Genomic DNA, 26625 nt, shown 5'->3' on the forward strand with positions numbered 1-26625 from the left:
TATCAGGAAGTATTACTTTACTGAGAGGGTAGTGGATGCATGGAATAGGCTTCCAGCTGAAGTAGCTGGTAGAGGATAACACAGTAAAGGAGTTTAAGCATGTGTGGGATATGCATAAGGCTATCCTAACTATAAGATAAGGCCAGGGACTATTGAAAGTATTTTTAAAAATTGCGCAGACTAGATCGGCCGAATGGTTCTTATTTGCCGTCACATTCTATGTTTCTATGTTATAGATTGGGTCACTTTGGACATAGTGTCTTGGGGTTCTACCTGTCTATTACAGTGTCTTATACCTATGCATCCTGTTTGTTCACTTAACCTGCCCTCAGCCCCTCCTCTCTCTACCTCGTGCCTCTAGAGTACGCTGATTTAGCCCAGGTCTTCGAGAAAAGAGGCAGATAAACTCCCTCCCCATTGCCCTTATGATTGTGCAATTGATTTACTACCAGGGACTATGCCACCTAAACGTCTGGTATATCCCCTGTCTGAGAATAAAGTCATGGAAGAGTATATTGAGGAGTACCTAAAGAAAGGGTTTATCAGGCTATACTCATCTCCGGCAGGTGCTGGCTTTTTCTTCGTATCGAAGAAAGAGGGTGATCTCAGACCCTGTATAGACTATAGGGGTCTGAACAAGATAATGGTGCGGAATGGTTATCCAATTCTGCTTATCACGGAACTGTTTGACCGCTTAAAAGGTTCCAAGTGGTTTACTAAACTGGATCTCAGGGGGGTGTATAACCTGGTCAGGATAAGAGAACAAGATGGGTGGAAAACCGCTTTCAACACTGGCAGTGGCCACTATAAATATTTAATGATGCCCTTTGGCCTGTGTAACGCCCCTGTTGTCTTCCAGGACTTCATCAATGATGTCCTCCGAGATTACATGCATGTATGTGCTGTAGTATATCAGGATGACATATTGGTATACTCACCTGATTTGGAAACGCACCAAAAACATGTCAGATCAGTACTAAAGAAACTGCTAGAAAACAGTCTATATTGCAAGCTAGAGAAGTGCCTCTTTGATCAGACCTCTGTGCAGTTCTTGGGGTATATCATATCTGAAAAGGGTTTGAGTATGGACCCTAAGAAAACGGAAGCCATCAAGAATTGGCTGCTTCCACAGGGACTTAAGGCCATACAAAGATTTGTGGGTTTCGCTAACTACTACAGAAAATTCATAAAGAATTTTTCCTCTGTAGTAACCCCAATAACCTAGATGACCAAAAAGGGGTTAATCCCTGTGTTTGGAGTTCTGAAGCCCTTGAGGCTTCCGAATCACTTAAAGAAGCGTTAACATCAACTCCTGTTTTACACCACCCTGACCCTTTGCTGCCCTTTATTGTCAAAGTTGATGCATCTGAATCAGGTGTTGGTGCAATACTTTCTCAGAGAAAAAACCCACAACGATCCTCTTCACCCATGTTGTTTTTTCTCCAAGAAACTGTCTGATGCAGAGAAACTATAATGTGGGGAACAGGGAATTGCTGGCCATAGTTCCAAACACCCTATACTGGTGATCACAAACCACAAGAGGCCAGACGTCTGTCTTCTCACCAGGCTAGTGTCACGGGCGGTGGTTCGGAAACTGGGATCCCTGAGTGCCTGATGATGAGAGGAGTCTCAGCGTGGAAATAGACTATCAGGGCCTGGTGCAGGGTAACCACACACCCCCTGATGTTGAGCACCAGCGTTTGTGCGACCACATACCAGGGCCCTGACGCAGCTTCTGCGGATCCCAAGAGCTAGGAGCTTGATGATAAGCAGATCTCCCAGGAACTGGATAGGGAGGCTCTGCGGCAGATATGTATCCAGTACTGGAAACAAGGCAAGACTAGAACAGGCACCTAACAAGAAAACAAGACTAAAAGAACCCAGAACCGGAGCAGGACAGAAAGCAGAACCCAGAATATGTACACAAGACATGAGGGAAACATGAACAGGGTAGGACAGGACTGTACATGAACTGGGAATACAAGACAAAACAGTACAAGACAAAACAATACAAGACAAAACAGGATGTGACAGCTAGGTGGTCCTTATTTCAGTCTCGCTTCCAGTATACCATAACATACAGACCTGGATACCGTAACATTAAAGCAAATGCTATATCCAGGCAACACGAACCACCTTCCGCCAACATTATTGCAGCTTCACACTTGGATATCTCTTCCCTCTTTTTGGATAAGGTGAAGAGATATCAAAACCAAGCACCATCTGAAACACCTACAGGTTTATTGCTTGTACAGGGAAGGGACAGGAAAAAAGTAATGACATTGTTTCATAGGTCCAAAACAGCGGGACACCCAGGCATCACAAAAACTTATGATAACATAATAATGAAGAGAGGAAGAAAGGTAGAGATGATCTGTATACTCACTCTAGGTGAGGGTATCAGGTCAGACCTAAATGGAGCCTAACACAGAGCTACACAGTAGGGGGTAACCCAAAAGAAATCAACATGTACAAATAAAGGAAACCCTTGAGACAAGGGGGTCCCAGGGTGTAGTTCTGGATGCATTGTTCTCAATATATTTTTATATATATATATATACACATTTTATTTTTATTTATTTATTTATTTCTCTATCCCAGCAGTGAGCAGCCCATGCTGGAGGCACACTGTGACACCCAGGTTGTGTTGATCACTTTCTGGTAACCCCGCCCCTTTATCAGGACTCAGGAGCTCTCAGCCAATAAGCTTGGTTGCAGTGGGCGGGGTTTAACGTTCTTGTCCCGCTGACACCGGAAGCTGTCACCAGTCCAGCCGTCAGTGCGCCCGTCTCTTGGCACCAGGCTCTTCCTTGCCCTTCATGGGCAACAGAGTGACAACAACAACAATATGTCGGCCTCGCTAGTGAGAGCGACCATTAGGGCGGTCAGCAAGAGGAAGCTGCAGCCCACCCGGGCCGCCCTCACCTTGGTGAGTCCGAGCGCAGTGACTGGAGGCCCAGGCGGGTTATCTAACTGTCTCATTGACGGGCGGCATTAACACAGTGCTGACATGCGTGATCCGTGTGTGTATGTATCATTGTGCGATAGAGACTCGGTCACTGTGTGTGTATGTATCATTCTGCGATAGCGGCGGTGAGTGGATGTACAGAGACTCAGAGAACAAGGGCACCGCGGGCAGAGCAGCTCCAGCTCTCCTCTCACACTGCGAGATACTCCAACCTCTTAAACAAAACTTAGCCTATGAGCTGTATGTCTGTCCAGCCATCATTTATCACTTATATGTCATTTTGTTAGTTAAAAATGGAACTTTCGTTTGACATCAAATATTTGTATATGACCCATAATTTAATCTGTTTTAAAGGACCACTATAGTGCCAGGAAAACATACTCGTTTTCCTGGCACTATAGTGCCCTGAGGGTGCCCCAGCCCTCAGGGACCCACTCCCGCCGGGCTCTGGGGAGAGGAAAGGGATTAAAACTTACTTTTCTCCAGCGCCGGGCGGGGAGCTCTTCTCCTCCGACCCTCCCATTCGGCTGAATGCGCACGCGCGGCAAGAGCTGCGCGCGCGTTCAGCCGGTCTCATAGGAAAGCATTATCAATGCTTTCCTATGGACGCTTGTGTGCTCTCACTGTGATTTTCACAGTGAGAATCACGCAAGCGCCTCTAGCGGCTGTCAATGAGACAGCCACTAGAGCAGTGATGGCGAACCTTTTTGAGCCCGAGTGCCCAAACCGCAATACATGCCAACTTTTTTTCCCTTAAAGTGCCAACACTGCAATTGCGTGTGTGTGGGGGTGTGTGTGTGTGTGTGTGTGTGTGGGGGTGATGTGTGTGTGTGTGTGTGGGGGTGATGTGTGTGTGTGTGGGTGATGGGGGGGGGTGATGTGTGTGTGTGTGGGGGTGATGTGTGTGGGGGTGATGTGTGGGGGTGATGTGTGTGTGGGGGGGTGATGTGTGTGTGTGGGGGGGTGATGTGTGTGTGTGTGTGTGGGGGTGATGTGTGTGTGGGGGTGATGTGTGTGTGTGTGTGGGGGTGATGTGTGTGTGTGGGGGTGATGTGTGTGTGTGTGGGGGTGATGTGTGTGTGTGGGGGTGATGTGTGTGTGTGTGGGGGTGATGTGTGTGTGTGTGGGGGTGATGTGTGTGTGTGTGGGGGTGATGTGTGGGGGGTGCTGTGTGTGTGTGGGGGGTGCTGTGTGTGTGTGTGGGGGGGGTGCTGCGTGTGTGGGGGGGGTACTGCGTGTGTATGGGGGGGGGTACTGCGTGTGTATGGGGGGGGGTACTGCGTGTGTGGGGGGGGGGGTGCTGCGTGTGTGGGGGGGGGGGTGCTGCGTGTGTGGGGGGGGTGCTGCGTGTGTGGGGGGGGTGCTGCGTGTGTGGGGGGGGTGCTGTGTGTGTGTGTGGGGGGGGTGCTGTGTGTGGGGGGGTGCTGTGTGTGTGTGTGGGGGGGGTGCTGCGTGTGTTTGTGGGGGGTGCTGCGTGTGTGTGGGGGGGTGCTGCGTGTGTGTGGGGGGGGTGCTGCGTGTGTGTGGGGGGGGTGCTGCGTGTGTGTGGGGGGGGTGCTGCGTGTGTGTGTGGGGGGGGTGCTGCGTGTGTGTGGGGGGGGTGCTGCGTGTGTGTGGGGGGGGTGCTGCGTGTGTGTGTGGGGGGGTGCTGCGTGTGTGTGTGGGGGGGTGCTGCGTGTGTGTGGGGGGTGCTGCGTGTGTGTGGGGGGGGTGCTGCGTGTGTGTGGGGGGGGTGCTGCGTGTGTGTGTGGGGGGTGCTGCGTGTGTGTGGGGGGGTGCTGCGTGTGTGTGGGGGGGGTGCTGCGTGTGTGTGGGGGGGGTGCTGCGTGTGTGTGGGGGGGGTGCTGCGTGTGTGTGGGGGGGGTGCTGTGTGTGTGTGTGAGGGTGTGTGGGGGGTGCTGTGTGTGTGTGTGTGTGGGGGGTGCTGTGTGTGTGTGTGTGTGTGGGGGGTGCTGTGTGTGTGTGTGGGGGGTGCAGTGTGTGGGGGGTGCAGTGTAAGTGTGTGGGGGGTGCTGTGTGTGTGTGTGTGTGGGGGGTGCTGTGTTTGTGGGGGGTGCTGTGTGTGTTTGGTGGGGGGTGCTGTGTGGGGGGGTAGGGGTGCTGTGTGGGGGGGGGGGTGCTGTGTGGGGGGGTAGGGGTGCTGTGTGGGGGGGTAGGGGTGCTGTGTGTGGGGGGGGGGTGCTGTGTGTGGGGGGTGTAGGGGTGCTGTGTGGGGGGGTAAGGGTGCTGTGGGGAGGTAGGGGTGCTGCTGGGCGGTAGGGGTACTGTGTGGGGGGGCAGGGGTACTTCTGGGGGGGCAGGGGTACTTCTGGGGGGGCAGGGGTACTGCTGGGGGGCAGGGGTACGGCTGGGGGTGGTAGGGGCATGGCTGGGGGGATAGGGGTACTGCTGGGGGGATAGGGGTACTGCTGGGGAGATAGGGGTGCTGTTGTGGGGGGTAGGGGTACTTCTGGGGGGAAGGGGTGGTAGGGGTACTGCTGGGGGGATGGGGTGCTTGGGGTGTAGGGGTACTGCTGGGGGGTGTCAGTATCCCACCCCTCCCTCCCTCCCCCCTCCCTTCCTCCCCCTAACCCCCTCCTTCTTACCTTTAATGGGGGTGGTAGGGGCACTGCTGGGGGGATAGGGGTACTGTTGTGGGGGTGGTAGGGGTACTGTTGTGGGGGTGGTAGGGGTACTGCTGGGGGGAAGGGGTACTGCTGGGGGAATAGGGGTACTGTTGTGGGGGTAGGGGTACTGTTGTGGGGTTAGGGGTACTGCTGGGGGGAAGGGGTGGTAGGGTTATTGCTGGGGGGGGTAGGGGTTCTGCTGGGGGGGTAGGGGTGCGGGTGCTGGGTGTCAGTATTCCCCCCCTCCCTCCTTCTTACCTTTAATGAAGTAGGGAGGGGGGGGGGGGGGGGGGCGCAGCACAGCCATCCCTGGTGGTCCGGTGGTGGAAAGCACTGCAGGCTGAGGGATCTGTGAATCAACTCCCCTGTCGTCCCGCGCGATGCTGTGTGGAGCGTTGCCATGGCGCTCGGCAACGCTCCACACAGCATCGCGCTGGAGGACAGGGAAGCTGCATCACAGATCCCTCCCTCTGCCTCCCGACCCGGAAGCAGAGTAGGCGCCTGCCGTTTCGGGCAGGCAGGTGCCTACTCTGCATTAATGGCGGACCTATGGCCGCGTGCCATAGGTTCGCCATCACTGCACTAGAGGATTAGGGGGAAGGCTTAACCAATTTATAAACATAGCAGTTTCTCTGAAACTGCTATGTTTATAAAAAAAAATGGGTTAACCCTAGTTGGACCTGGCACCCAGACCACTTAATTAAGCTGAAGTGGTCTGGGTGCCTAGAGTGGTCCTTTAAAATGTAGAATAATTGAGGAATGTTTATGTTTTTCCAAGTTCAGCATGGGATTCTGTGGTGGTTTTTATTTTTTTATTTTTTACTCCACTAAATCACACATTTTGTATTCTACAACAGCCCACAAATACAGCAATGCCCATGCATATACAGTTTTGCTGGTTTTTTTGGAATTTACAGGTCCAAATATGAGCCCCGGTCTTTGTACATGGAAATATTTTGATGCAGGAAAGGGTAGCATCAAATGATTTTTAGTAGCCTCAAAATCATGTCCAAATGTAGTGGTTTGTTTTTTGCACAAACCCTGCCCTTTTACTGTTTGTCATCCTTATATTTTTTTTTATTGCACGAAAACACCCATCAAAACCCTTAAGAGTGGAGGCAGTTGTCTAAGTTCTGAACCAAAGCAAAACCTAGAATTTGCAATGTATGTTTGGTCCACTGTAATTTTAAAGAGACACTATAGTCACCAGAACAACTACAACTTAATGTAGTTGTTCTGGTAAGTATAATCAGTCCCTGTAGGCATTTTCATGTAAACACTGCCTTTTCAGTAAAAAGGCAGTGTTTACATTGTCCCCTATGGGATGCCTCCAGTGGCCACTCCTCAGATGGCCACTGGAGGTGATCCATGGGCAGTGCTGCACTACTGTACAGCGTCTCCACGCTCTGCATTGGCACGCTGAATTTTCTACAGAGTTGCATTGATTCAGTGACTGGCCAAGCTGGCATTTTGCCCTGTCCCGTCTCCTTGACTATGTCAGCCAATCCAATGCTTTCCCTATGGGAAAGCATTGGATTGGATAGAATCATAAATTCTGATGGTCAGCAAGGAGGGCAGGCGAGTGTCGCCTGATTTGGCTATAGACCTATTTAAAGAGCTGTATACACTACTCCGTTTTAGCACTGCATACAACTCCTCTATCAGTCTGGGGTCACGGAGTATGGCCCCAGATGAGAGATGGCAGCCATAGGTTTGTATCGATAACCGCATCTCCTGGTGTGAGCAGGGACTTGACCCTGCTTAAAAAGCACTGTTGTTGTTGGGGATTTAATCCCCATTTAAAGAGCAGTGTTCACGCTCAATTTGAGCCCTGCTTACAGCTGATCTCTCGGTCTGGGGCTACTAAAAATGGCTGAGGGGAGCTTCAAGTATCGATTGATACCTTGGACTCCCTAGAGTGAGCAGGGATTTAATCCTACTCACAAGAAAACATTACAAAGTGTCAATACATCCTAAATGGGTTTATGCCCAGTATAGTTGTGACGTAGTTGCATGTCCTTGAGTTGAAAGTATTAAGCAAAGCCTTTTGTCATCGCTTTGGCAGCATTTTTGTCTCTAAATTACTTCTTTAAAGTGGCACTTTGTCTCAGTATTTTTCCCAGGTCCCCCATTTAGTACAATAGCCTGCACTTGTGGGGCACGAAGGGAACATTTTGTCTCTATAAGAGGGAGAGAACAAGTTATATGTACAGCAATCTATATACTCTGCCCATCAGATGTTCTTTCACATACATGTGAACAATGTAAGTAGCAAATTTCAGTGACATACTATTCTTTTTGTTGAAGTGATAGTAGTCTAGTACAAGATTAGACCAAAGACTAATGGAGCCTACATAATCACACAAAATGATTAAGATTAGTGTTGACACCATTTAAAGATTCTACATCAATTTGATGTATTCTATAGCCACCGTACTGAGGCCTTACCCCATTACTATGTTACAATTGTATGTAGAGTTTTGATTTTAGCATTTTGTGTTTTATAGCATCATAATATGGCATTAAAAATGGATGTATTGTATGGTTTTAAATTATCTAATTTTGTTTTTCAGACACCTGCAGCTGTAAATAAAATAAAGCAGTTACTCCACGATAAACCTGATAACGTAAGTAGAAAACCAACCACTTGCGACTTTTGTCTAAATTTACTAAAGGTTACAGTTTTGATCTTTGTTTTGGAATTCGAGATCATGAGGCAATGGGGAAGGAAATCGGTGACATGTCATTATTTCTCCTCCTCCTTAGTGACCCCTCTACCTCCTAATATCACTAACTCTTCTCAAATCACAATCCCTCCTCATGTTATTTCCTATCTAGTGGCAGGCAACAAGTGACATGGGTAGGGGAAAGGGTGTAACATACACCCCTGTATTCCAACACACACTGACCGTTCACCTACCGAGATATCACTGCATGCACATACAATAGCCCTCTGTACCTTTTTATACCCCTGCATTCACACATGCACACACAATAGCCCTCTACAAAGAAACACGGATAAATTCACTCACTCCTCTCCACGCAAATACTCATTTATTTTGCATTCTAACCCTTTGCACATATGTTACCCCTGTCTTCAGACACGGGGTTATTCTCTAAATTCAGATTTTTTTGAAAATTTAAAGAGACTTTGTAGGCACACAAACTACTTCATCTCAATAAAGTAGTCTGTGTGCCTGTATGTTTAATCCTGCAACTGAAAACACTGCTTTTTTTTTTTTTTTTTAAAGGAAAGGCAATATTCATGTTTCAGGATTAACGTGCCACGAGAGTTTATGTCTCAGGACAACAGCCACTCAAGGTCCTTCTGCAGCTATAACAAAGTTAACATCAATTATTGATCAAACAACTCTTATTTAGTTTATTTGACTGGTGCAGCGTGGCATTATGCAGCTCATGCACACTAACCTCCACATGCTTCATTACGGGAAAGCTTTGGATGAGATAATCAACATTGATTTGAGGCAGAGTGGCCTCACTCTGACCCCAAGCGAGGTTCACAATTGGGGGTCTTTGCCAAGGTGCCCAGACTGTGACAAAGCCGCTTTTAGTTTTTAACATTTTTATTTGGATGAGTGGGGGCTGAAAAAGAGAAAAGAGTAAGGACAGGTAAACTATAGCTTTAGGATTAGTTTAAAGCTTGTGCATATTTGCCCTGGCAAGTAAGTTTTAGGCCTGACTTGTAATTTTGATCCTGTTATATTTTGTATTTTAAAATAACTAAAGCGTAATGGCATTCAATAGACTCCAAGAAAAAAAAACTGTAGCTTAAAGGAACACTAGTGTTTTATAGTCCTGTCGGGCAGAGGTGCCGTTGACTGGCTGACGCTATCATCGTTTACTCCCCATTGACGCCAATCATCCCTTTTCACTAAACTGTCTTTCGCAAGCCAATTTAGTGAATTAAGAGTCTCACTGATAGGCTTAGAGGGTGAGCTGACTGCTCTCACCCAATTGGCAGCGCCTCTGCCCGGCAGCAATCTGTGCTTCCTGAATCTGAAAATTCTGAAGCCAGATATTGCCTGGGGGGAGTGGACATTATCCCTGGAGGCAACAGTTTTACCCCTTGAGTTATGAGTGCCTTCTGGCACCATAACAACTTTATTTAGACATAAATTGTTTAGATGCATGTATTATCTTTTAAGTCGTTCTTCACGCACTTGTGTATCTTTGTGTTTTTAATTTAAAGGACCACTATAGTGCCAGGAAAACATACTCGTTTTCCTGGCTCTATAGGGTCCTTGGGTCCCCCTCACACTCAGGGCTCCCCTCCCGCCGGGCTCTTGGGTGAGGAAGGGGTTAATCCCTTACCTTTTTTTCCAGCGACTGGGGACTGGGGGGGCGCTGGGGACTCTCCTCCTCCTTTCTCCGTCATCGGCTGAATGTGCATGTGCAGCACGAGCCGCGCGCGCATTCAGCCAGTCTATAGTTCTTAATGCTTTCCTATGGACGCTGGCGTCCTCTCACTGTGAGAAGCGCCTCTAGCGGCTGTCAATGAGACAGCCACTAGAGGCTGGATTAACCCATTTGTAAACATAGCAGTTTCTCTGAAACTGCTTTGTTTACAGCAGAAAGGGTTAATCCTAGATGGACCTGGCACTCAGACCAAGTTTCTCAAAAAGGCATAGTTTGCACAAAATATTTTTTTATTTATCTTGCTCTTTATTGAATTCAAATTATTTTAAAAGTAATTGCTATGTTCAATATATATCTTTTGCTAAATCCCTTAGAAAGACATTCTCTTTGGTGTGTAACCTTGATTATGTTTTCATTTGTACTGCCTCTTTTTGACAGCATGGTTTAAAGGTAGCCGTTCGCACAAGGGGTTGCAATGGTTTGTCATACTACTTAGAATATGCAAAGTCCAAGGGACCTTCTGATGAAGAAGTGGTACAGGATGGTAAGTTGTCTGTATATAATGTGTTTTGTACCCCGTTTCCCCCGTATTAAAAATGAGTAGGGTGGGGGTGGCTTGGCTTGGCTCTTTTAGGATATGCCCCAATGACTATGCATAATAAAGGACCACTACAGATTGCTGAATTGCTTTATGGGTAAGGAATATTCTGTTTCCATTCCAGTTTTCTATAAGAAATCATCTGCACTTTAATAATTAAACTATGAAACGCCCCCTGGCTGTCAACCAGGTGTTTTGCTCTGATTAGTTATTCTTATAATCATTGCTCTGTGATACTTTGTCTTACAATGGCTTTAGCTGTGTATTGTGGCCACTGTATCTAGGAGCAATATATATGTATTTTTTTTCAATTATTATTTTTTTTAAGGTACAACAAATTTTCTATTATTCAAGGGATCGCATGTCATTTTATGTCTTTATTTTTTTTCACTTTACAATAGCGCTCTCCTGGCATTATTTCTTGAAAAGAGTCGTTTGAGATCAGTTCAAATTCTTACTTGTGATCTGCCGGGCTATACAAATTGTTTTGAATCACTACCAAAAAAAATGGGAATGAAAACTAAAAATTCATAACAAATGGTAAACTAAAGTGAATAATTATCACCAATAATAAGCTTTCCAAAAACACAGTGCATTTTACCTAACAGGTTTTCATCATAGTATCCAGTCCCAATAACCATATTTGAGTCCGTCCCTTCCTCCAGGTGTTCAAAGCCATAATTAGAGGCTATCTGATTTAAACTTAAAAATCTAATTAAAAGGGATAGAGGCGAATCTATGGCGCAGTGATTTATAAAATTTTATAGATTAGCTAATATCATTAAAATAAAAAAATTAGTTGACTCGTAAAAACTTGAGACAATTTCAAGAGGTACAACAAAATGAATGTTTTAGCAACAGAAAAATAAGATTATAATATTATAAAGACAATAACCTTTCTAAATGGTTAACAGATGAGAAATTAGTAGTTGCGCAGTTGATGTACAAATAAAATATGAATCCAGAGAAGATAGGAAATGTTTTTCATAAATATTATATACAACTTTATAATTTGTCTTAACAATATATATGCCCAAACATAATCCAGAGCAAAACAACTTGATAAAATGGACACTATAGTCACCAGAACAACTACAGCTTATAGAATTTGTTCTGGTAAGTATAACCAGTTCCTTCAGGCTTTTTGCAGTAAACACTGTCTTTTCAGAGAAAATGTAGTGTTTACTCCTTAGATGGCTGTTAGAGATCCTTCCTGGGTCATGGCTGCCTAAAATGCATCCAGACATTCGGTGTCTCCTCCCTCTGCATGCAGACACTGAACTTTCATCATAGAGGTGCACTGATTCAATTCAGAGAAAGAATGCCAGATTAGTAAAGGCAAGTCGTTCTAGGGAGCAGAGAGATATGGGATGGTAGAAGAGAAAGATTATGGTTTTTGTGGGGGGTTTGTTTTTAGGATAATTGTTTTTTATATATATGTTGTGTTTCTCCCTGTGAGACTCAAAGCACTTTACAAGTATACAAACATAAAGACACAAAAGTTCGGAGTTTCTGAAGGCCAGCTGTGTGTACTGAATGCCTGATGGAAGAGGTCGGTCTTTAGGTTTTTTTTGTGTGTGTGTGTGTGTGTATATATGTATGTATATATATATATATATATATATATATATATGTGTATGTATATGTATATGTGTATGTATGTATGTATGTGTGTGTGTGTATATATATATATATATATAATCTCAGAAAGAAAGACTCAGGTTACAGGGCATTCAGCCACGCTGCCCCTACCTTCTGGAACTCTTCACCGTGTGAAATCAGAAAAAAAAAAAAAAAATATATATATATATATATATATATATATATATATATATATATATATATATATATATATATATATATATATATATATATATATATATATTTCTGTAAGGACGGTGTCTCTAAATTTCACACGGTGAAGAGTTCCAGAAGGTAGGGGCAGCGTGGCTGAATGCCCTGTAACTTGAGTCTTTCTTTCTTTCTTCTTGGCACTGACAGGAAGAATTTACTGGCTGACCGAAGTGAATGGGATGTAGGGTGTCAGGAGCTCTTTCAGGTACTGTGGGCCTTAATTGTTTAAGGCTTTGAAGGTTAGCAGGCCAATGCAGGGAGTGGAGAACAGGTGTTATGTAGCCGGAGCGAGTTTAAGTGGTCAGTAGTCTGGCTGCTACATTTTGTACAGTCTGGTGATTGAGTTATTTTTCTAGATTACTGCATTGTAAAGTACATTGCAGTAATCTAGCCGAGAGTATTACAAATGCATGGATTAATGTTGGCATATCATCCGGTGGAATTAAGTGTTTTATCCTGGCTGTTTTTCAGATGAAAGTAGGCAAATTTTATTATGTTGGAAATCTGCTGTTTAAATGATAGTCCAGAGTCAATCAGCACTCTGAGGTTTCGTACCATTGATGAACTGATGAGTTCAGAGCCTCCAAGCTCCGTCTTGTTGCCCAGGGTCCCCTCACCAAGAGTAACCCTGTTTTGTCCGGGTTCACTTTAAGCCAACTAGCAGTCATCCATTCTATGAGGTCTGCTAAGCAATGGTTGATGCGGCTTATTGGCTCTGTGGTATCTGGAGCAAAGGAGAAGTAGTTGTGTCATCAGGGTAACAATGATACCTTGGGCCATGTCGCTTAATGATGTCCACCAGTGGTAACAAGTAAATTGCGAATAGCATGGGAGACAAGATGGATCCTTGTGGAACTCCGCAGGCCAGTTCTGTTGGTGCTGATGAGCTTGATCCTGTTGCTCTCTGTGATCTACCAGTGAGGAAAGATTTAAATCAGTTAAGGATTGTGCCTCGTAGACCACAGATGTGCTGTGAGCGATCTATTAAAATCAATGGTGTAAAATGCAGCTGAGAGATCCAAGAGGATTAGGGTGGAGTAATCCCCTTTGTCTCTCGCCATAAGGAGATCATTTAGCACTCAGACTAGAGCTGTTTCAGTGCTGTGGCGGCATCTGAAACTTGACTGGGAAGGATCAAAGATGTTTAACCCCTTAAGACCGCAGGACGTTCTATGCCGTCCTTAATTGGCCGGCTCTAAAAGCCGCAGGACGGCATAGAACGTCCTGGGCGGTCTTGCCTCCCACGTGGCCGGCGGCACATGGCCGCTGCGATCGCGGTCGGGGGGCATGCCTGGCCCCCCAGGCAGCCCCCCTGTGCCTGGGGACCGCGGTCTGCAGCTTCCGATCGCAGTGACAGGCTGTCACTGCGATCGGTATTTACCATGTGTCAGCCGATTTTAAAATCGGCTGACACATGGAGCCGCGGCATTTTCACTCTGCAGATCGCGGTCAGGGGACATGCCTGGCCCCCCAGGCAGTCCCCCTGCGGTCAGTGACCGCGATCTGCAGAGTATGATCGCAGTGAGAGGCTGTCTCTGCGATCTGAATGCAGAGACAGCCTCTCCCTGCGATCTGATCGCAGTGACAGCCTGTCACTGCGATCAGAGGTTACTATGTGTCAGCCTATTGGCTGACCCATAGTAACTGCAGTCAGGATCCCCCTGCAGATCGCGGTGGGGGGCATGCCTTGCCACCCAGGCACTCCCACTGTGGCCAATTACCGCAATCTGCAGGAGGTGATCACAGTGACAGCCAGTCACTGTGATCACTGATCCTGTGTGTCAGCCAGTGATGTAAAATCACTGTCTGACACTGTCTCTGCCCCTCTCCTCCCCTCTTAACCCCTTAATGTTAGTAATAAAATATATTACATTAAAAATCAAATATACTTAGATCATACATATATATCTGTGGTTTGTTATATATATAAATATGACACACACATTTACACATACACTAAGTGTATTTTAATATATATATATTAATATCAAAAAACACGTAGAAGGATATTGATTAAATATATACATAATTATTATAAATATATATATATATATATATATATATTATAATAAAAAATTTGTAAATACGTTAAAAAATAAAATATAAATAATAAAAATATATATGTGTAATTTCGTTCTAACTGTATTTTTATATTAATATATATATATATATATATATAGATATCAAAATACACGTAGAACGCAATAATATATATATGTATATACCTAAGTATATACGTATACATCACTATATGTATACCTATATATAAATAAAAATAATTGTAAAAAAATTATATACATATATATATATATATACACACACACACACACACGTGTATATATAATAATTTTACATATATATTTATGTAATAATTTTACATAATTAGGTCCTTTTTATTAATTACAATTTGCAGGACCTGCCTAACAACCCAGGCCGAAACTATAGGGAATTTAATTTGCTAGCTAACTATATTTAACCCTATAACTTTCCAAGACAGTATAAAACCTGTACATGGGGGGTACTGTTTTACTCGGGAGACCTCGCAGAACACAAATATTTGTGTTTCAAAACCGTAAAATGTATTAAAACAATGACATCGTCAGGGAAAGTGAAATTTTTTGCATTTTTCGCACACAAACGGCACTTACACTGACGATATTTTTGCTGTAATACATTTTACTGTTTTGAAACCCTAATATTTGTGTTCAGCAAAGTCTCCTGAGTATAACAGTACCCCTCATGTACAGGTTTTATGGTGTTTTCAAAAGTTACAGAGTCAAATATAAGGCTTGCATTTCAGTTTTTTCACAATGAAATTCGCCAGATTGGTTATGTTGGCTTTGAGACCGTATAGTAGCCCAGAAATAAGAATTACCTCCATAATGGCATACCATTTTCAAAAGTAGACAACCCAAGGTATTGCAAATGGGGTATGTTCAGTCTTTTATAGTAGCCACTTAGTCACAAACACTGGCCAAAATTGGCTTTCAAATTAGTTTTTTGCATTTTTCACACACAAACAAATATTAACGTTAACTTTGGCTAGTGTTTGTGACCAAGTGGCTACTAAAAAAGACTGGACATACCCCATTTGCAATACCTTGGGTTGTCTACTTTTGCAAATGGTATGCCATCATGGGGGTAATTCTCATTCCTGGGCTACCATACAGTCTCAAAGGCAACGTAACCAAACTGGCAAATTTCAATGTGAAAAAACTGAAAAGTGTAACATGCTATATTTGACCCTGTAACTTCCCAAAACACCATAAAACGTGAGACATCGCTGAATACAAATGTGTATTTTTATTTTTTTTATTCTTTCTTTTATTGAGGCATATGAGAAGGGGTACAAAATAAAGAGGGAAATGCAATAACAGTTTACAGTTGGGGGTCGGTACATTCAACTTTAAGAGATTACATTTTCCTGAGAAGTGATGCCTCTTTTTTTTTTTTTTTTTCATGTCGTATAACAAAAACTTGACATAACCATATGCAATGCCTGTCTAGCTTAACTATGAAAAGAGAATCATTAGGCTATGCAATATTTTAGTCACGTATTAGGTAGATAAATTGTCAGGCTGTAGTTTCAAGGTGATGGCAAGCTAGGTAACTATCTGATTATACTTCAGTAGAAAAAACACCGTTATGTGCAGTCAGTCGATTGTGTAGGTATTAGGTTAGACTGATTTGGAGTTGCAAAGGGTGTATAGGCTATAAGTAATAGTGAAGCATGAGTAGGTCAGGTACAATAGGCATATTATTAATACGACTGCTGAGTGTGAGTTAAATGTCGAGGGACATATTAGCCTGGACATAGCCGTGCTTAGTAGTGTATTTATCTGTGTGACAGATGGTACTATGCCTGGCTTTGAGTCTCAGTCCTTTTGGGGGTCAGCCGATGCCTTGTTGGGGCTGTGTATGTGCCTCATGTGGTGGTCTGTGCAGCTGGTGCGGTCTCCTCGGTGTGAAGGTGCTGACATCCCCTGGGCCATGTAGAGTTGCTGAAGACACTGAGTGTAGCTCCAACCAATTTGTGTGTCGGGTAAGGTTCGCCTGTCTTGGGCTGGGGTAGCATTGTATGTACCTTCCTGAGGCAGTCACCTCCCCTGATCCAGCTCCCCTCCACTTCGCTTGCCTTGTCTGGGGAGGTCTTGTGCTCGGCTTCGGTGGTCCCCTCCGTGTCACTGCCTTGCATGGGGGGTGAGAGTACTTGACCCTCCACCTCCGTCCAGCTTCTGATTTTGTTGGGCCTTGTGACTCGACTCTGCCCCCTCCGATTCGGGTTAGCGTCACCCTTGTGAGAAATCTGTTGTTGGGGTTGCGCTGCTGTTTGTCCCCGTCTGGCCTCCTGTGAGGTGTGCTGTGGTGAAGCCTGGAGTGGGTCTTCAGACTCTGAGGCTCTCATGCGGGCTTCCAGGGAGTCCCAGAAATTGGCGAAGATGCTGTTCAGCCTCATCTCCGTTTCCCGCCATGCGTCGGAGGTGTGAGAGGCATCCGCCATATTAAAGACCGCCGGGTCGGTGGGTTTCGGGCTCCACGAAGCCGGTACTGGCCCATCGCTTTGCTAGGGAGTCGGTTGGGGGTAGACCGGGATAACCCCCACCGGTCCAGAGGGGGGGGGGAACGAGGGCATGCAGACAGATTCCCGGCGTGGCATTGCAGCTGGGGAGCGGCCGTCTCCCCTGCGCCCGCCATGCTTGTAGGGCCAATTGTGAGTTGTGCTCGGTTCGTCGCTGGAGAGGTATCTTTCTCTTCCCCTCTGTGTCTGCTCTCGAGTGGTAGCTTTAAATTCACGATTAAGTGCCTGTGGGTCTGTGAAATTAGCGTTAAGTGCCGAGTTTAGCAGGAGCTGCTGTGGTGAGCGTCCTCACAGCTCTGCGGTCAGGCCCCGCCCCCCACAAATGTGTATTTTATTGCAGTAAAAGCAAACAGTATTATGACATTCACAGTTAGAATGTCACATAGAACTAAGAATTTATAAAAAAAGAGAGAAAATACGATTTTTTTTATTGTATTCATATTGCGTTATGTTCCATACCTAAATATTTGATGTTAAATGAAAGCCCTGTTTCCCCTGAATAAAATGATATATAATAAGTGTGGGTGCATTTAATATGAAAGAGGTAAATTATTGTTGAACTGACATATAGTCAAAATCTGTGGTTTGTTTAAATTTTTTTTGGTTCACAACTTGTACATTTGGCTGCGGTCTTAACCCCTTAAGGACCAAACTTCTGGAATAAAAGGGAATCATGACATGTCCCACATGTCATGTGTCCTTAAGGGGTTAAGCTTGATAGATAGGCCTCTAGTTGAGTTGCCACTACCTTTTCAATTCTTTTCCCCAGAAATGGAAGATTTAATACCAGTCTGTAATTAGCCATGCAGTCTGGGTCTAATAAAGGTTTCTTTAGGAGTAGTTTTAGCAAAGCTTCTTTTAGAGGATCGGGAAAGTCTCCAGTTTTTAGTGAACACTGCACTATTTTTGTGAGGGCTGGGGCGAGTGTTCCAATGCATGCAGATATAAGCTGAGTTGGAGCAGGGTCTAAGTCACATTTAGTAGGGCGTAACTTTTGCATGGTTCTTTTAACGCCATTTATATCCCCATTTGTAAAAGTGGACCATAAACTTGTGCAATCTGGCATTCCATTGTAGTGCTTATGGTGTGAAACTTTGGCCTGCTGTGATAGAGGCTCGGATTGAGGATATCTTGTCTCTGAAGATCGTAAATGCTTCACATTTATCATGAGAAAAGTTGGCCGGAATGTGCATGCATGCTGGTTTGCAAAGCCTTTCTACTGTGCGAAACAGTTGCCTGGGTCTATTGTGGGAGAGTGCAATTTCGCATGATAAAAATTATTTTTTTCAAGAGTTATCTTGAATTGATATCTGTTTAGATGGCTTTATCCTCTGGATCGTGTGTCCTGCGCCACTTTCTCTCGAGTTTATGGCCTGTTCTTTTCATTTCTCTGATGGGGTTATCAAACCACGGTGCGTTGTTGTGGGTTTTGACAGTGCATATGCGTGTTGGTGCAATGCTTTCTAGGGTATCTCTCATGGTTTTGTTGTAGAGTCGGACTAAGTAGCTGGGGTCTTCACAGGTGCCCACTAGTTTACTTAGATCCATATGTGATGTTACATCCAATGGCGTCACCCCTTTTAATGAGCGGTGTTTGACCAGGTTCTGAGGCTGGGGTCTGGCTGATTGTAATACAATGGAGAAGGGAATGGAGTGGTGGTCTGACCAAACAACTGGATTTACAGTTACTGGTGACAGTCCAGACTGAAACACTAGATTAAGTGTGTGACATTTTCTGTGGGTGGAAGTGGCGACGATTTGTGTGAAGCTGAGTGCACTTATCAAGGGATAGGGTGTCAATCCAAGTGTTGAAATGACCCAATATAAGCCATCTGGGGTGTTCAAGGATTAAGCCAGCCAAAAGGTCTGAGAGTTCCTGAAGAAATCTCTTCCCATCTCCTGGGGATCTGTATATTAACTGAATCCAGAATCCTCTATTTATTGAGAGGCTGGCAGCTACACATTCGAAAGATTGGGGTTTTTGGACTGATATTGGTCTGGGATTTAAGGATGATTTTGCACAGATCATAACGATCTGCGATCTTGTCTCGGGCGGTGGAACACTGTGTAATTGCCTGGAATAGCTGTGTCCAGAATAGGCCCCGCATTTTCATCTAGCCATGATTCTGTAAGGAATGCTAGCAAGAGAATGCTAGCAAGAGACTTCGCTAACCTTGAAACAGCGGGACTACAGAGGATATGCCACATGTACAAGAACAACACGCCAGTCACATTTGATAACTTACAACGCACCTCACCCCAGCTGACTTCTTCAGATACATACAACTCAAAGACTACATGAAACTCTCACACCTGCAACACGCAGCAACAGGGCACATGTCCTTCTTCGAAAGAATGTGCCTCAACGAAACCACACAGCCAGGTCTTATCTCGAAACTCTATGCTCATATTAGCTCAGAATCTAAGGAATGGGGCACACTCACCTACACTGACATATGGGAGAGAGAACTGGGGGAAGTACTATAGGGAGTGGAATGGAGGGAAATATGGGAGGCAAACACATCAGAGTCCATATGTGTGTGTCTCTCCAAGAACAAGTGTATAAGACACTCCTCAGGTGGTATACTACACCAGTAAAATTGCTCCAAATGGGGAAGACCCCGACGGACGACTGTTGGAGGGGATGCGGCCTGAAGGGCACTTACCTCCAAATGTGGTGGGAATGCCCTAAGGTACAAAGCTTCTGGAAGGAGACCCAGTTTCTGATATCGCAAATATTCCATAGAGCACCAGACTTAAGCCCATGGACGTACCTACTCAATAGACCCCTAGATGACTGCACAAAAAGAGAGCAAAACTAATACATAAGGTGACTTTAGCGGCAAGGAGAGCACTAGCCCAAATATGGCTAAGGGCAGAAACACCCCCTGTAAGCGCAGTTCTGTCAAACATAAATTACGTATATCTCACGGGCAGCCTAACTGCTAAAGTCCGAGGATATACGTCACGAATCGAGAAAATGTGGGAACCATAAACCTCTAGTGACTTAGCCTGAGACAATAGCACAGACAGGAGAGAATCAACCCAACCTCCAGTTGGGCGGGCCCTCTTAGAGGTGGGTCAGGACAAACTAAGTCCAATGGCACCGGCACCCCCTACCCTGATGAAATTCCTCCAATACCTTTCTTGTTTTATTTCTTCTCTCTCTTTCTTTCTCTCCTGATTCTATTTCTATCATTAAATGGTTATTGGGACTACAGACCAATACCAAGGTTGATTACCATGTTGTACAAATATAAAAATTAAAGCATCTTTACAAACCGAAATGCCGAGCTATCCATGAATGAAAAGAACCACGCTATGTACAAACAACGTGCAAGCTGACCCTCATAACGCATAACTGGCAATGTTTACTCTATGCTATGTAAATGTCAAATGCTTTTCTCAAAAATAAAGTATTGAAGAAAAATGAAATCTGAGCATTACTGAATGGATGATCAAATCCAAAACCCATTTTACACATGGAGGTGAGTCTGTTTTTAACACGTTTTTAAGGGGGGGAGCGGGCATAATGCCAGAAGAAAACAGTACAAGATAAGCGTTAAGGATGACACAAGACGAGATCTAATAAGGTGATATGGAATGGGATCATGCAGGCCAGAAAAGTTGCCTGTGATTCTTGTATGTACTGATGAGAGAGGTGAAATAAGCTTGTATGGAGGGAAGATAAATTTGTAATGGAGAAAGTCTGACATGGTGCAAGACTTCCTCCTGAATCGTTCAGCTTAATGGAGCATCATTTGTACACAACCCTTGCAATAATGTTAGGATTCCCTTTTCTGTGACCGCTCTCTATCAACATGTATTGCGGAACCTCCGTCTCTGCCAATCACACTGTGATTGGTGCTGGTCTTTGCCAGCTGCCCATGACAATCGTCAAGGGGTATGTGATGAGCCTCTACCAGGATCTCTTCAGCTGCATTAACGCTGAATAATGTACTGTGTAAATTGCTCAGTTTAAGTGCTGCATACAACTCATCTGTCAACCTGGGGGTCACTAAATGTACACAGGTGACAAATGGGAGCCCAGATAGTGGCTAATACCTGGGTCTCAATAGTGTGACAAGGGATTCAACCCTGCTCACAATGCATTGCTGTAAATGGCTATTTAAATCTCAATTTTTGAGAGCTGTATACAGCGTTCACATTGATCGTTGCACGCAGCTCACCTGTCAATCTGGGGCCACCAAATATGTCTCCAGCTTACTGAGTGAAGCCTCGGGTATCAAATGATACCTGGGTGTCCCTGGTATAAGCAAATGGAGCACACTCTTCTTCCCTTCTCCATTACTATGTGAAGTTACACTACACCTCATAATGTAGCAGGATAGCAGCATGGCTGCTGTGTGTGTGTGTGTGTGTGTGTGTTACTGTCAGTGTATTTTGATGTCGGAGTGTTTTTATGTCTGACATTGTGTCCTTGTTTGTATCTGTGTGGAAGCAGTGAATATTTGTGTTTGTCTGTTCTGGCAGTTGTAAGTTGTATCAGTGAGTGTCTGTAATATTTGTGTTTCCATGTATTAGTACGTGTAGTCCAAAGAAGCAACGTGGCTGCAATGAGGATGATATGGTATGGGCAACGTCATGGCAATGTGACAACATATAGTTATACAGTATGTTGTGGCACACGTGCCAATGCCCCAAGCTCCCAGAGGAGCTTGCTAGCTAGTCCCAAGGATTATGGGCCGTATCCAAAGACCCTGTTTGGGAGTTAACCCTGTCCAGCTGCGATTAGCAGCTTTCCCTGGGTGCCCCTGTTCGGCACTTTCCCTTCATTCGATGAAACTGAACACTAGATCTCTGGCGCTCTTCGCATGAAGAAACCCACAAATTGTCCTCAGCAGTACTTGGCCGCGATCATTATGGAACAAAATTTGGCATGAGAACTTTGTGGGTCTCCGGTCACCTCACCAGGATTGGCTGCAAATTTTATGGAACTGTTTTCGGCATGAGGTGACCGAGCGGTTCACGGACAACTGGGTGCGGGGTTTTGAACAACTTTGCACCCCTTAGGAGAGTGCTTTATGGAGGGAAGGTGCCTGAGACTAAGGGGGCACAAATGCTACTTAAGAGCCAGCCAGAGTACCCTTTATTTTGGATGCAGGAGCTCCGGAAAGTGGTCTGAACTTTAACAAGGTGGCGTTTCCCTACACAGCATGGATCTGAGCGCTATTTCTAGAACTTGGGCGCTCAGATCAGGGCTATTTGGGGTTTTATTATTTGTCGAGATATTATATATTTTTATGTTTTTGGGTATTTTTATGTTTGCCCCTCTGTTTCTGGGAGATAATTCGCTTACCGGTCTTTAATGCAATTATCTCCCAGGCACACATTTATGGGAGGGGCTTGTCTTGCATTGAATGGAGACCCCATACTGGGGGCTGTGTATAAAAGCAGGCAACTTTGCAATGATAAACCAGTTCCTTTTTATCCTTCACTCAGTCTCGACTAGTGTTTGGGTGTACCAGCTACACAGCTATACGCTTTGCAGGAGAGCTTTAATCACTAGAAGCTGGATCCAGGACCCAATTCCAGCATGGAAAGCAACAGCTAGACCCTGGCCAAGCTGCGGCAGCGAGGGGCTGGAACGCTGGTTGGTGTCCTGGTGATGGCTAGGGAGCGTGCTTGACGGAAATACCCAGTCTGGTTAACCCCTTAAGGACACATGACGTGTGTGACACGTCATGATTCCCTTTTATTCCGGAAGTTTGGTCCTTAAGGGGTTAATGGGCGGTCCGCCACATACCTATATATTGTTTTACAACCGTTATTTAATTTTCCCTTAAATGGTTTGGTAGTTAATAAAAGGACACTCCACTGCCCAAATACAAAAAGCGTTGATTAGATTTACCCCATTGAAAATATGCATGCATTTCATTATTTTTTCATTGGAAGTAAAGCTAAAAACAGCCTGCAAAAGCTGCAGATCTGTCTGCTGCCTTTGCAAGCACTAATCTTCTTCCAAACCAGACTTTCTGTGGCTGTCCAATCACAGGCTTCCCAATGCATCTCATTGAGAAGTCTTTCCAATGCAGGTGCTCTGGGCAGTTGCCTGCCTGTTGAGTTTATCTCCACTAAATTAAACAAACCATAAAGTAACAGGACACGGTATCTGCTTTAAAGCCAGGGGGTCTAACAAAGTCATTTATAAAAGTGCCAGTTTCTCTATGGGAAAAACGTATCAGGCTCAGCTTCCAATATCTATACTGTTACTCGCGTTATATTGTATATTAGACCCCTTAGGTGCATTATAGAAGAATACTACAGGATTCTTATGGAGAGGGCATTTATGTGGTTTCTGATTAACATATTATTGAGGTGTTAGATGATGATTTAATTTTAGTTGTATTTTGTGTATATGCCTTCTCTATGAATTTTTAAAATTTGTTTATTTATGGAGGTACTATATAAACAAAGCAATATGTGTTATGACTTCTTAACCACCTATAAAATGTTATCTGGCATCCATCAGTCTAATCTGCTGAAATTTTAATTTTATTTTTTCCCCCATAACAGGAGTGAAAGTATTCATTGAGAAGAAAGCACAGCTCACTCTCTTAGGAACTGAAATGGACTATGTAGAAGATAAACTTTCAAGCGAGTTTGTTTTTAATAACCCAAACATTAAAGGAACTTGTGGATGTGGTGAAAGCTTCAATATTTGACACAATGCTGCCTTTGTTCAACTTAATGAACAGTACTCTTCATCGTAATGTTTAATTGTAATGCACGTTGTCAGATCATCAGTCTTCATAAAATGTAGCTTACTTGATTTCATCTAATAAGATTTGAGTGTGTTTTATGAACAAAACTCTATTAATTGTTCCTGTCGTACCTACAACTTTGGCAAGCAGCATCAGTAACTGAACTTTAAATTTCCAGGTTTTCAAATCTGTAACTTAACAGGAATCTATCCTAAAAGAGAACATGTGTTTTTATTGTACCTCTGTTTAAAGATAGAACATGTTTTACATAATGCAGTGTAAAATGAAAGTATGCATAGACACTTCTTTAGGTTTCGTTAACCAGGACGTTTGTCTGAATTATCAGGAATATTTCATAAGGAATTCAAAGAGAAATCAAATAGACATTGAATTGGTTTCATTACTTTATATAATCATTCTTTAAATAAAGTATTAAAGAAAATGCACGGCCTAATGGAGAAATTGTTGCAAGGATACAACAATTAGAACATTAACATTTTGAGTGAATATAAAGCTATAAACATCATTTTATGGTAGATCACTGTTATTGATAGAACAGAAATGAAAGTTCTTTTGGGAGCAATAGTTTTTGCATCTTAAATTTTTTTTATATATATATTCAATGTATTGTGAACTCACAGGTAGTTCTACACATCTGGTTTCTCTACACAACGGGGTCTGTAAAAAAACATTACCTTGAGGTGCTTTGTCTTGGGTCAGTGTGCTTCAAGCCAGCATGTAAGCGTGATTTATACACTAAAAGACCAGGGTTTTTTGGGGGGCGAGGGGGGGATTTATCCAAATATGCTTATCTGCCTTACCTACTAAATTGGTTATCCATTTATAATCATAGAAAGAATGTGATAGATCAACACTGTATTGTATTTAATAGGATCCCTAATGTGTACAACATTAAATAATGTCTGTTTTTAAAAATAAAAAAAAACACTTTTTCAAATAAAGAACATATTTTGAAAGTGTATATGCTCTTAGTGAAGTGAGGAGAAACAAACAAACATACATGATTACTAGACACGGGTCAATTTACATTTGGTGATTTTATGAAATCTCTGTTCTTTTACCCTTTCTGCTAATGCCAAGGGACACGCAGCACAAGAGGTTGTAGTGGTTGCAGGCAGCCTGTGCTGTCACCCAGTTCTGTGTCAAACCATTTTGTGAGCAGCTTGATTTTAACATCAGGTCCCCAGGCACCTAGGACCCAGTCCCTTTCTAAATGAATTGCGCTCTTTCATGTTGGCAATATCATTTTTGTCCATGTTGACAGTAGAAAAAGACTGAGCTTATCATCTGACAATTCCTCAATGCTATCCAAATATTGGTAAAAAAATTTACATTGCTAAGTGTAATGTCTGAACCTCTGATGAACTGGCCACGTGAGTTTTGTGGGACAACACTCTGTTTTGTGTCGGACCACTTACACAACTGGGAAATGGTGCGTGACACCAGTTTCTTACTACCACAAAGTAGTAGTTATAGTGCTTAGACTGACTCTTTTAAAGCGGGATACTGTTACATCCAAAGACTTTTTAATGTTATGCTATTTATCCCCCTGTGTTTTCACATGTGTTGGGTTTTTTTTTGTCATTTTCATATAGTATGTGGAGGTAGAGTAACAATATTTTTGTTTCTTCTCTTACTAAAGCATAGAGTGCTCTGACTATGCCCTCTCTAAATTGTGACACCAGTTGCTAAATCTTCAATATACACTTTAAAAGAAACCAAATTATGTGGGTGATTTTTAGGGTTATTCATTGGTATAAATTCCTGAAAAGTGATTGTTCCCCTTAAAATTAACTTGGGATTTTTTTTTTTATATTTTTATTACAACAAACTTGGATTCCTTTATTAACACACTCTAAAAATATTTCCCAGGCAATTGACAGAAATAAATCCTACTGATGTGGGAGCTGCATTAAACTTGCTTTGTCCATTTTGTGTAATAAATTGCCTTTTTCCTTAGATTAGATTTTTACTTCTAAGTTTTTCCATTGATTTTAGAAATTAAATATTCAGCATTTTTATATATAATATCTGTTAGTGCAGCTCCCGTTCTTCATTTTGCTACAATACTACAGGATGTTTGAATATGTTAATTATAAATGGCTAACCGATATAGAGTATAACTTATTTAGAAAATGTTATGTATATGTACACTGCAGTAGATATGGCAATGATGATTATGCTTGACCCTTAATACATCCTATGTGCTTGCTCAATATAGTTCAAATACTCCCAACAGCACTGTACTAAAAGCTTACATTGTTACACGATAAGGTACAACTATGTAAGAATCCATGTTGCCTTAATACATTTTATAGTAAATGTGGTAAAATCAGTTTAGAAAAAAATGGTAATGAAACTGGTGTGACCAACTAAAAATAATGTGTATATACAGTGTAAAACAAACAGTGTCACAAATCGAACACTTATAATACTTCAGTAGTGTGTATTGTAAAATTCTGTTGCTTTCTAATCCTTAAGAACTATTATTTTCCTTCCTGTTAAAATGACAATATTAGGTATTCATTTCATGTTCTTTGCCCTCTCAAACATTGCACCATAGAGCTACCTGTTTGCTGCTTTTTTTTTTTATTATTATTATTATTTATCAAGGGACATGGTTTGTAAATGTTCTAAGCGTTATCTTTTGGTTGCATAAGTTAAGTTGGCACTGATATCCCTTTCTCTTGAAGGAGATTTTTTGAAACGCACAAGTTGGTGTCGAACTTGAACTGGGATGTATATGTATCATTATATAACTTTTGGTTTGAAAAATAAATGTTGGTGGCACAATATACCATTGTATGTCTTTTATCACACTGAAGTTTAAGTTAAATTGGTAATTTATTTTAGTAATGAGGATCTTTTGTTTGATAAAAATTTGATTGAAAATATAA

General features: G+C 43.4%; 1 protein-coding gene across 1 annotated transcript; it reads left to right on the forward strand.

The window, feature by feature from the left end:
• Positions 1-2732: 2732 nt before the first annotated feature.
• On the forward strand, positions 2733-26523 carry ISCA1 (iron-sulfur cluster assembly 1). Its single transcript, XM_063454980.1, has 4 exons — positions 2733-2929; positions 8148-8201; positions 10390-10495; positions 23520-26523. The coding sequence occupies exons 1-4, from the start codon at positions 2849-2851 to the stop codon at positions 23666-23668; spliced, it is 390 nt and encodes a 129-aa protein (XP_063311050.1). The 5' UTR covers positions 2733-2848; the 3' UTR covers positions 23669-26523.
• Positions 26524-26625: the final 102 nt, after the last annotated feature.

Source organism: Pelobates fuscus, chromosome 5, assembly GCF_036172605.1.
Source record: "Pelobates fuscus isolate aPelFus1 chromosome 5, aPelFus1.pri, whole genome shotgun sequence".
NCBI classification, from domain to species: domain Eukaryota; kingdom Metazoa; phylum Chordata; class Amphibia; order Anura; family Pelobatidae; genus Pelobates; species Pelobates fuscus.